At 48.6% G+C, this 12,037-nt stretch overlaps 1 protein-coding gene across 1 annotated transcript in view; it reads left to right on the top strand.

Moving 5' to 3' along the window:
* Positions 1-12,037, top strand: part of LOC122944110 (alcohol dehydrogenase class-3) — a 38,565-nt gene that overhangs the window by 23,845 nt on the left and 2,683 nt on the right. Inside the window, exon 8 of the mRNA XM_044302346.1 lies at positions 3,526-3,664. Within this exon, the coding sequence (XP_044158281.1) occupies positions 3,526-3,664 (139 nt within the window). The remainder of the gene's footprint in view (positions 1-3,525; positions 3,665-12,037) is intronic.

Below are 12,037 nucleotides of genomic sequence, written 5' to 3'. Positions count from 1 at the left end.
TAAAGTGCACGGTGTCATAGCAACCAATGACGCTGTGTGCTCCTGCTGTCAGCAGGATGCCAGGCCGGGAAACCACGGACCGCTCACGTCTGTGTTCCACGGCCTTAGGCTTCCAGTTAAATAGGGGTTGTCAGATCATTAAGGAAATTAGTGCCAGTTGCCAGATTAACACCAATAACTTGCAGGTTTCTGAAAGTGTTCTCTAATTTTGATCAGTGTTCTTTTTCAATTATCTCATTTACATTTTTATTCTATGCTTTAGAATAAATACAATTTATGAAATCTTAAAATACTGCTATTTTACTCATGTTAGGATATATTCACATAGGACTACACTATGATCTTCACATTTTGGAAATGCTGTGTTCTCTAATTTTGATCGCCACTGTATATGTGTAGCTTGTGTTGTTTACAGCTAAGTCGTTTCGTGGCTCCCCTGAGATAATGTTCTCACTGACGTCTCTTGGGCGGCTTGTCTGTAAATAAACTGATGGTGTTACTATTTCAGTATGGGAAATGCTCTAATCTACTTTATTTTTACAAATGGGTTTGTTTTTTGCAAGGTATTTTTGTGCATCTAATATATAAAGCTGAGTGTGTGTGTGTGTGTGTGTGTGTGTGTGTATGTATGTCTGTCTGCTAAAGGAATCCGCACCGTCGTATTTACAATCACAAAATTTGGCACCTAGGTACATCAGGTGTCCGAAGTTTTACACCAGATCTCAGCTCTCTAGCACGTACCGTTCCTGAGAGATTCCCAAAAAATGCATTAGCCAATAGAAGCCTGGGCACATGACCCTTATCAGCCAATAGAAGCATGCAGGCCCTTAGTCTCCACATACACACAGTTTTACACCAGGTTTCCATAACAACCCAGCCATTTTTCTTCACTGCTGTAGGTCAGCTTTAATGGGGCAGGACGCTGTGGATTTTATTAAGGGACCGGAGTGCTGTGGAGGTCACCGTTCAGGGGGCAGGTAGGGTGGCCATTCAGGCCACCCTCAAAAGACAGACTTAAAAACCCCGCCCCAAGGTCCCACTAAGCCATGCCCTGGTTCAGTTAGGACACGCTAACTCCGCGGCCGACGGGAATTGGAAAAATTAAAGGGATTCTGTCACCTCTTTTTACCCTATAGAGATGCGGACATGCACGGCTAGATCGCCGCTAGCATGTCCGCAATATGTAATAAGTAAAGTGAGGGGGCACACACACCAGAGAAACAGTTTGGAAACAATTGATGGATGAATAATTGATTTTTATTACTCTAAAAACACTCCCCTAAAAAGATATATATAAAACATACATAAAATTATAGCAACCTATAATTAATTGGCATGTAAGTCCACTGATATGAGTAATAATGTCTACTGTTCAGCTGCAGTACTCTGGATAGTATTGTGGGTACAATAAAATAAAGTTCATCCAAATAGTGTCCCAATTCGTACGGTGCTGTAGCACAAACAAGTATGCAATATCCAGAAGATGACTCCAACAGGTGTATTCAATTTCAATGCAGTGGAACAGTACTGCTGGCTACATAACAATGTCCAGTATTCAAAATAGCATGCGTGAATGTTTGCACAGATCCTCAGATTACTCACAGTGTTCAGCCGCTTGCAGTCTCCCGGTCTCACCCCTCCTTGTTGCACGGCTGTAGCGCTGATTTTCCAGGTAGCCGAACACGGCCGTCTGTGGCGTCCCACGTGACCTGATGCGCTGGGGTTCCGGGCGGACGCTTCGATGACGTCACTGCTATGCGGCGGTAATTTCAAATCTGATAGCGGATCTCTTGTGCTGGCAACTTGATATTTGGTTTCTTTATCCTTTTATTCTTTTGCTTTCCTTGAATCCACGCTCACTCCACAATGCCAGATTGGCATTGTGGAGTGAGCGTGGATTCAAGGAAAGCAAAAGAATAAAGGATAAAGAAACCAAATATCAAGTTGCCAGCACAAGAGATCCGCTATCAGATTTGAAATTACCGCCGCATAGCAGTGACGTCATCGAAGCGTCCGCCCGGAACCCCAGCGCATCAGGTCACGTGGGACGCCACAGACGGCCGTGTTCGGCTACCTGGAAAATCAGCGCTACAGCCGTGCAACAAGGAGGGGTGAGACCGGGAGACTGCAAGCGGCTGAACACTGTGAGTAATCTGAGGATCTGTGCAAACATTCACGCATGCTATTTTGAATACTGGACATTGTTATATAGCCAGCAGTACTGTTCCACTGCATTGAAATTGAATACACCTGTTGGAGTCATCTTCTGGATATTGCATACTTGTTTGTGCTACAGCACCGTACGAATTGGGACACTATTTGGATGAACTTTATTTTATTGTACCCACAATACTATCCAGAGTACTGCAGCTGAACAGTAGACATTATTACTCATATCAGTGGACTTACATGCCAATTAATTATAGGTTGCTATAATTTTATGTATGTTTTATATATATCTTTTTAGGGGAGTGTTTTTAGAGTAATAAAAATCAATTATTCATCCATCAATTGTTTCCAAACTGTTTCTCTGGTGTGTGTGCCCCCTCACTTTACTTAATACCTTTTGATTTCTTTGGGGTCCTGAGGGTAGGACCAGAGGGTGAGCACCTACCCATACGTGATAGGGGTGAGCCGCTGTATTCGATTTACGGTTTTTTCATGTCCGCAATATACCTGTCCCGTATCTGAGTGGTTTTATTGAGTGTAAAAAATGATTTTATATATGTAAATCAGCCTGGTTGGGAGCCCAAGGGGCTGCGCTAACCGTTCTGGAGCCCAGCCACGCCCCCCTATGAAGGAGCCTAGCACCGCCTGTATCCAGGAATGTACTCCTTGCTCACAAATTCAGATCGCCGTAATCTCGCGATCAACTTCTGTCAGCTGCAGGGGTGGGAGAGAGGGTGACATTTCTCCCTGCAGCTCACGCTCAGACAGCACAGTGTCCAGGCCCTGCGCCGGACGGAGGACAGGGAGTCTGAAAGCTGGACTGTCAGGCCTAAAACTGGACCTATGGAGGTCAGTGCTAAGGGGCAGATTGCTGTAGAGGCCACTGTTAAGGGGGCAGGCTGCTGTGGAGGTCTCTGTTAGGGGCAGGGAACGGAGCTCTGTGGAGGTCACTGTTAAGGGGGCGGGTTATTGTGGAAATCACTGTCAACGAGACAGGGTACTATGGAGGTCACTAATAAAGGGGAGGGTGCTGAGGAGGTCACTGTTATAGTGGATACTGTCTATCTTTTAACACACACAAACATTAAATGAAATAGATTAAATATATCCGTGCAAAGCCGGGTCCTTCTGCTAGTTTATAATAATAACTTATAGGTGTATTCACATGTGCAGAAATTTCTGTGACTATCCATCGGAAAATGGCAGAAATATTTGCACATAGTATAGAAACATCTCCATTCAGTCATAGCAACATCTGCAACAAAAATGGCGAGTGAACAAATCCCTAAGAGGGGACTTGGGTACCAGCAATGTCTCTATTTGTTTCCATTTATTTCAGTGCTTTCCCTTTTCTAGGTTGGAAGAGTGTAGACAGTGTTCCCAAGTTGGTTTCCGAATACATGGCTAAAAAAATAAAAGTTGATGAGTTTGTGACTCACACTCTGCCCTTCAGCTCAATAAATGAAGCTTTCGAACTGATGCATGATGGCAAGAGGTAGGTTAAAAACATGAATTGTATAACGCTGTAGTTTTTCTGCTCATTGGAATTCACTAAACATTGATGTGAAATATACGCAGTGCAATGTTGTTAGTAACCACACTATAAGGCCTCATGCACACGACTTTTAAGGTCCGCAAACTGCAAGACTGCAAAACATGGATACCGGCCTTGTGCGTTCCTCATCTTACTGAACAGCTCATCCAGCCCTTAATAGAGCAGTCCTATTCTTGTCTGTAATACGGACAAGAATAGGACATGTTCTATCCTTTTTTTGCTGGGCCGTGGAACAGATGTGCGGATGCAGACAGCACATCTTTTGAGGCCCCATTGAAGTGAGTTAGTCCGCATCAGACTCCCCAAAAAATGTGGCTCTGATGCAGACCCAAACCTAAGTCGTGTGCATAAGGCCTTATTCGCACATCAGTGATTGTGAGCCAAAACCAGGAGTGGGTCAAAATACAGAAGAGTTGCAAATCTTTCCATTATATACTAAGGCAGTGATGGCTAACCTTAGCACTCTAGCTGTGGTAAAACTACAACTCCCAAGATGCCCCCCTTGCTTGGCTGCTCTCAGAACTCTGTAGAAATAAATGGAGCATGCTGGGAGTTGTAGTTTCACCACAGCTGGAGTGCCAAGGTTAGCCATCACTGTACTAAGGGCTCATGCACACGACTGTATGCCCTCAGACATACGGTCCGTGAGCGGGTCATATGTCCCGGAGCGGCATACATAGTTTACTATGATGCTGTGTGCATCAGGCCGCCCGCAGGACTATTTTCCTGCACTCATATGATCATAATAGCCCCGCAGGTGGCCCGATGCGCACAGTATCATAGTAACCTATGATGCTGTGTGCTCCCGTGCGCACGCTGTATGCCGCTCCGGACTTATGGCCCGCTCACGGACCGTATGTCTCGGAGGGCATACGGTCGTGTGCATGAGCCCGAACTCTGTGGAGACTTCACTTCTGGTTTTGGCTGATAATCATTGATGGAAATCACTGATGAAACACAGACCGTGTGAATACGGCTTATATGTACAGCGCTATGGAATAAATAGCACTTTAACAATAAATAATAATAAGGCCTTATAGTGAGTTTTAGGTCATCTTCTTTAACCCCTTAAAGGAACTTTGTTTAGAAAATGACCTATTGTTCAAGCTCTAGAGTCCTCATGTATTTCTGCATTCCATACATACCTGTATGTCATGTAGCATTAAAGAGGATTAGGCTCCATCCATATCTGCGTTCGGTAAATCCAGTAGTCTATTCTGGCAGAGGAGCAGAATACCAGAATTACTGTGTCTGTTGTAGCCGGGACCTGCTGAATCCCCATTCATTATAATAGGATCTGCTGGGTTTCTGCCATGAATGCCAGCTTTTTGCCTTAAAAATACCACTGCACACAGCATCCTTTTTTTTTTTTTTGGCCAGAAAGTCAGTATTGTTCTCTGAAACCAAACAGATCCCATATTGGGGAATAGGGATCCGCCTATGCCTGTTATGGTAATTCTGGTAGTCTGCTCCACTGCTGGAACAGACTACTGGATTTACAGAACGCAAATTTATTTTATGCACTTGTATAGCACCACTATATTCCGCAGTGCTTTACAGACATTAGCATCCAACTGTCCTCAATGGGGCTCGGAATCTAAGGTCCCTATCAGTCTGTCTTTGGAGTTTGGGAGGAAACCGGAGTACCCGGAGGAAACCCACACAAACACAGGGAGAACCTACAAACTCCATGCAGATGTTGTCCTTGGTTGGATTCAAACCTAGGAACCCAGCGCTAACCACTGAGCCACCCTGCTGCCCATACTTAGCATTAGGGTGCCTCCGCAGAGTGCAGATTATATGTATTAGATAATTAGATTGGCACTCAAATACAGGAGTCACGCAGATACAACAATATTAAAATAGATTTATTTAAAATGCCTATATAAAAATGAACACAGTATGTATTGGCCAATACTCAATATTTAAAACATTATACATACATTAGTCCTGAGACTCATATAGAACATTAATTTCGTATATATAAGTTAATGGTTCATCAAATATTGCGATTTGTATGTGAAAAGCTCCTTTAAGGCAAGCACAGGTGGGGCCCCTTTAAGGCAAGTAAAGATAGCAGGGTAACTTGCAAAGGGCTACACAGTTCTGTTAGTGGCTTGAAAACTTGCTGAATCGAAAGTTCAGTGTACACATTTGTTTAAAGGCCAGTATTGTATATTCGTAAATATATCAAATATTCTCGTGGTGCGTTTATGCGAACCTTCTTGTTCGAAAATTTTGATGTAGACACAGTGGGACAATATTTGTCAGGTGCTCGCGGTTTTGTAATGCACAAGTTCATATATTTGTGCGGACTTTCTAATGCCAAAGATTTAGTATAGGCACAATAGAACAAAGTTCGTAGAGTACTCACGATTTTCTCGGCCTTGCGTGCAATTGTTGACACGATAAAACAATGTTCATGAAGTACTCACGATTATTTTCGACCTTGCGTGTGTTCCAAGGTTTACAATTTACCGCGTGCTGTTGGCGTGTATTGCTTTCATTACCCGAATGTTCAGGGTATAGTATCGCGGGATCACCTCTGTCTCTCACTTCCTGGTTGCTTGGTATCTGTTAGCGAAGGTTTACTTGATTTACATATCAGGCTAGTCTTTTCAAGATGTTCGCTGCCGGCAGTATTTCTTAAAGTTGTTTGTTCCTCAGCTGGCACTGGAAGCTGATTTCCTTAAACGAACCAAACGTGTTTCGGAGTACAATTTTTGGTCTTACTCCTTCCTCAGTAAGGAAGCAGTAACACCAAAAACTGTACTCCGAAACAACTTTAAGGAACAAACAACTTTAAGAAATACTGCCGGCAGCAAACATCTTGAAAAGACCAGCCTGATATGTAAATCAAGTAAACCTTCGCTAACGGATACCAGGCAACCAGGAAGTGAGAGACAGAGGTGATCCCGTGATACTATACCCTGAACATTCGGGTAATGAAAGCAATACACGCCAACAGCACGCGATAAATTGTAAACCTTGGAACACACGCAAGGTCAAAAATAATCGTGAGTACTTCATGAACATTGTTTTATCGTGTCTACAACAATTGCACGCAAGGCCGAGAAAATCGTGAGTACTCTACGAACTTTGTTCTATTGTGCCTATACTAAATCTTTGGCATTAGAAAGTCCGCACAAATATATGAACTTGTGTATTACAAAACCGCGAGCACCTCACAAATATTGTCCCTCTGGGTCTATATCGAAATTTTCGAACAAGAAGGTTCGCATAAACGCACCACGAGAATATTCGATATATTTACGAATATACAATACTGGCCTTTAAACAAATGTGTACACTGAACTTTCGATTCAGCAAGTTTTCAAGCCACTAACAGAACTGTGTAGCCCTTTGCAAGTTACCCTGCTATCTTTACTTGCCTTAAAGGGGCCCCACCTGTGCTTGCCTTAAAGGAGCTTTTCACATACAAATCGCAATATTTGATGAACCATTAACTTATATATACGAAATTAATGTTCTATATGAGTCTCAGGACTAATGTATGTATAATGTTTTAAATATCGAGTATTGGCCAATACATACTGTGTTCATTTTTATATAGGCATTTTAAATAAATCAATTTTAATATTGTTGTATCTGCGTGACTCCTGTATTTGAGTGCCAATCTAATACATTTCATATGGTAAACGGGGGTTTACATCAGATTGTGCACCTAACCAGAATTCCTTATATTCAGTAGAGCCATCCTTTATCTGATTAACATGAGTGCAGATTATGTATGCTTTTTCCGGTCTGATTTTCTTGCAGAAAAACCACAACATAGTTTGTGAAATTAGACAAATCTCATGCACACTTTGCTTTTTTCTTAGGTGTGGAAATTGACCTGATGTGCGAATTTTGAAATCTGCAGCATGTCAATTGTTCTGTTTTTCTTCTGCAGCTTTGGGGCTGTTCACATCTTGTTTTTGCTGTACATCAAGCAGATACATTTGTAAGGCTAGTTTCTCGCCCATTTTCCTTGGGGGACACAGACCTTGGGTATAGCTCAGCTCCCTAGGAGGCGTGACACTAAGTAAAACTGTTAAGCCCCTCCTCCATCAGCTATACCCTCAGCCTGGAGATAGAGGCTACCAGTTTTAGCTTAGTGTCCAAGGAGGCAAGACACTCCCTGCTACTGCAGGGCTGTTTTCTCCTTGTTATTTTTACTTTTTCTTCTAATTTTGTTATTTTATTTTTTCCTAGGGATACCAGAGACGCATTAGACCTCTCTGCTCTCCCGGGGTTGAGCTGCGCCAGTGCCAACTTATCTGCACTGCTGCCTCCCCCACAGAAGCAATAGGAGGATCTGGGCAGCAATGGCTCCCCTACATCCCGCCAGCTAGGGGGTCGCCCGCACGCCAAGCCCCTCTTCCAGCTTCCTGCCACTGCGGTGCCAGTGGCTGAAGGGGCGACCCTGCTGGAAAGGACTGAGGGTGAAGACGTCGGACGGTGAGATGGCTATTCCAGCCCATACCCCGTCCCTATCTGCAGCATCTACCCCTCTGGGTAAGGGGGGCACCCGTGGTCGCTCATTCTGAGCGCTCATCTGCAGGACAATGCAGCACAGCAGCATCCTCAGCACCCCCACGCCGTTCCCCCCCACGCTGCTATCTTTCTCTCCCCCCCCCCCCCCCTCATTCGGGGCTGACTCCATTTTTTCTCTTCTCTCTCTCCCCCTTCCCGCCGAGACCGGGGGGCGGGGCTTAGCGGTCCCGGCAGGGGGCGGGGCTTACGCGCGCGTCATTTTGGGGGCGGAGCTACGTTCTCCTTCACAGGAGACATTTCAAGCGCTGGAGGGGGCGGAGCTTGTTCTCCGCGCTTTCTGCTGAGGTTTCCCGCGCTTCCTCACTCCTGACAGGAAGCTGGGACACGGTGGGGGACTCTAACCTCCTGTGTACATCGCTCGGCTTCTGTGGGCGCTCTCTGCTGCTCTCTGCTGTTCACTGCTTCTCTGCTGCTGCTGATCTGGGCCATCTCCTGACGTTCTTCTGAGGCACTGGTAGGACAGTTAACCCTCTCCTAACCCTCCTGGTCATAGCTGCTATAACCCTTTGTGGTCTCTATATTAGAGTACAACCACACTTCAGCATGTCAGATCCCACAGGTGCCCCCAAACCCTGGTACCATGCCTGTACCGCCTGTAAGGAACTTTTTCCGCGTGGGCAATCTGAGCCGCATTGCCTTGCATGTCAGGCCCCGGTGCCAGGGCCCGCTTCGCGCTGCGCCCCCCGGTGCCTCTGAACCCCCTGACTGGGCTAGGTCTCTGTCTCAGGCGGTGGAAAGCCTTACACACGTAGTGGGCCGTCTCGTGGATAGACCGCCTCTCCCGCAGGCTGCCACAATCCCTGTCGCACCCACTGGGACTACCGTTTCTGCCGCCCCCACTGGTTCCCTGCCTCCCAGCGAATCTTCCAGGGCCCGGCATACTCAGAAACGTTCAAGGGTTGAGCGCACATCTTCTCCAGATGCTTCGCTCTCTCCGCCATGCGTGCGAGCTCAGTCAAGTCTATCCTCTCAAAGGGATACGCTTTCTGAGGGAGAACTGGCGGATTCGGACGTGGACATGGACTCAGAGCTTCCGTCCAAATTGGCGTCCGCGGTGGGGCATCTTGTCACTAGCATCCGTGATACCTTTCAGATGACCCCCCCAGCTCTGAACAGGCCGGCGTGTCCTTTCTCCGCCCCAAACAGGCCTCCAAGGTTTTTCCCATACACGCTGATTTTTCTTCTGTGGTATCCAAGGCTTGGACTCGGCCTAACGTCCGCTTTATTACACCCAAAAAGCTGGACATTTGTTATCCCTTTCCAGCGGATTCTGTGACCACGTGGACATCCCCGCCTAAGGTTGATCCTCCCGTGGCTCGCCTGTCCAAAAGCACTACTATTCCTGTACAGGACGGATCTTCCCTCCAGTCTGTTGAGGACCGTCGTACGGAATCCCTCTCCAAGGCCATATTTACTGCCTCTGGTTCGGCCCTTAGACCGGTCTTTGCCTCCGCCTGGGTTGGCAAAGCGGTCTCTGAATGGGGTTTGCAACTGGAACGGGAGTTAGGGTCGGACGTCCCTGTTCAGGACCTCCGTTCCTTAGCCCAACTAATTGTTCAGGCCGGAAAATTCGTCTGTGAGGCCTCCCTTGATGCGGGTGCCCTCATTGCCCGTTCCTCTGCCCTGGCAGTTTCTGTCAGGAGGGAACTCTGGCTGAAGGTTTGGGCGGCGGACGCCGCTTCCAAACGCTCTTTGGCCGGCCTACCATTCACGGGTTCCCGCCTGTTCGGAACCCGTCTGGACGAACTTATATCAGAGGCCACGGGTGGGAAGAGTACTCACCTCCCCCAGTCCAGGCCAATGGGCGCCCCCCGTGGTCGCGCTGGTTCGTCCCGTTTTCGGTCCTTTCGCAAGCCCACCGGGTCTAGACCCGCGGCCAGTTCTTCTTCCTCTGGCCCAGCCCAGGATAGACGCAAGAAGCCGTTTTTTCGGACGCAACCTACCTGGCGCAAGTCCCAGCCTGCACGGGCTCCCACAGGCCAGCAGCCCTCTGCCTGAAGGTGCGCCCCCACCCACCCGGGTGGGGGGCCGCCTTCTCCTATTCAGGAACGTATGGCGGGCCCACATCTCAGACGCATGGGCGCTCGAGATTGTATCTTGCGGATACAAAATCGAATTTGCGTCCATTCCGCCAGACCGTTTCTTCCGATCCCGTCCTCCGCGAGATCCCGTACGAGTGGCCGCCTTCTTCGCGGCCATTCACTCTCTAATGGACAAGGGTGTCGTCGCCCCCGTGCCTCCGACGGAAAGGTTCAGGGGGTTCTACTCGAACCTCTTTGTGGTTCCCAAGAAGGAAGGCTCAGTGCGTCCGATCTTGGACCTAAAACGCCTGAACCGTTTTCTCCGACTGCAGAGATTCCGGATGGAGTCTCTCAGGTCCGCAGTGGCCTCCCTGGAAAGAGGGGATTTCATGGCCTCAATCGACATTCAGGATGCATACCTCCACGTTCCGGTTGCTCCATGTCATCACCGCTTCCTGCGATTCGCGGTGGGGGACGATCACTTCCAATTCGTCGCCCTTCCCTTTGGTCTGGCGACGGCTCCTCGAGTGTTCACCAAGGTCCTGGCCCCTGTCTTGGCCCTTCTACGTTCAAGAAGTGTTTTTCTTCTCCCATACTTGGACGACATCCTGGTCAAGGCACCCTCCTTCTCTCAGACATCCCGCAGTGTGGAACTCACTCTGGAGACCCTGACGCGGTTCGGTTGGATTATCAACCACCCCAAATCTTCCCTTACCCCCTCCAGACGGCTGATCTTCCTGGGGATGCTCCTGGATACAGAGTTGGCGGAGGTCCGCCTTCCGTCGGACAAGCGTCTGGCCCTTCGCGGGTCGGTTCGCAGTCTCCTCCGTCATCACCGCCCTTCCCTCAGATCCAGCATGCGGTTGTTGGGAAAGATGGTTGCCTGTTTCGAAGCGGTGCCGTTCGCACAATTCCGATCCCGCACCTTTCAGAGGGCAATTCTGTCGGCCTGGGACAAATCACCGAGGAGTCTGGACAGGACCTTTCTTCTGCCTCCCCTGGCTCGGGCTTCCCTCGGCTGGTGGTTGCATATCCCTCTAAGGGGGAAGTCCTTCCTTCCACTGAACTGGCTGGTGAGTACCACAGATGCCAGCTTACGGGGGTGGGGGGGGGGGGGGGTTTCCCTCCCCGGTTCGTCCAGGGCGTTTGGTCTCTATCGGAGTCCAGACTTCCAATCAATATTCTGGAACTGAGGGCGATTCTTCTGTCCCTCAGACACTGGACCCATCTGCTGAGGGGCCACCCTGTTCGGATCCAATCGGACAATGCCACGGCTGTGGCATACATAAACCATCAGGGAGGCACTCGCAGCGATGCAAGAGGTGACCCTCATTCTCCTCTGGGCGGAGACGCACGTGCCGGCCTTATCTGCGATTTACATCCCGGGGGTGGACAACTGGGCGGCGGATTTCCTCAGCCGGTCCACCATCGACCCGGGAGAATGGTCCCTGCACCCAGAGGTGTTCGAAGCCCTTTGTCTTCGCTGGGGTCGCCCCGACGTGGACCTCATGGCCTCCAAATTCAACCACAAGGTCCCCCTATACCTGGCCAGGGCACGGGACCCGAAGGCATACGGCGCCGACGCGCTCGTCCTTCCGTGGCGCGAATTCTCCCTTCTGTACGTCTTTCCTCCTTTTCCCCTCCTGCCACGGGTTCTTCGGAGGATCGCGGCAGAGGGCGTCCCCGCGATTCTAATCGCCCCGGATTGGCCCCGCCGGTCTTGGTACGCCGACCT

This window comes from Bufo gargarizans, chromosome 1 (genome assembly GCF_014858855.1).
Source record: "Bufo gargarizans isolate SCDJY-AF-19 chromosome 1, ASM1485885v1, whole genome shotgun sequence".
Classification (NCBI taxonomy): Eukaryota; Metazoa; Chordata; class Amphibia; order Anura; family Bufonidae; genus Bufo; species Bufo gargarizans.
Note: the sequence above shows the minus strand (reverse complement) of the source record. Positions and strands in the feature narration are given on the sequence as shown.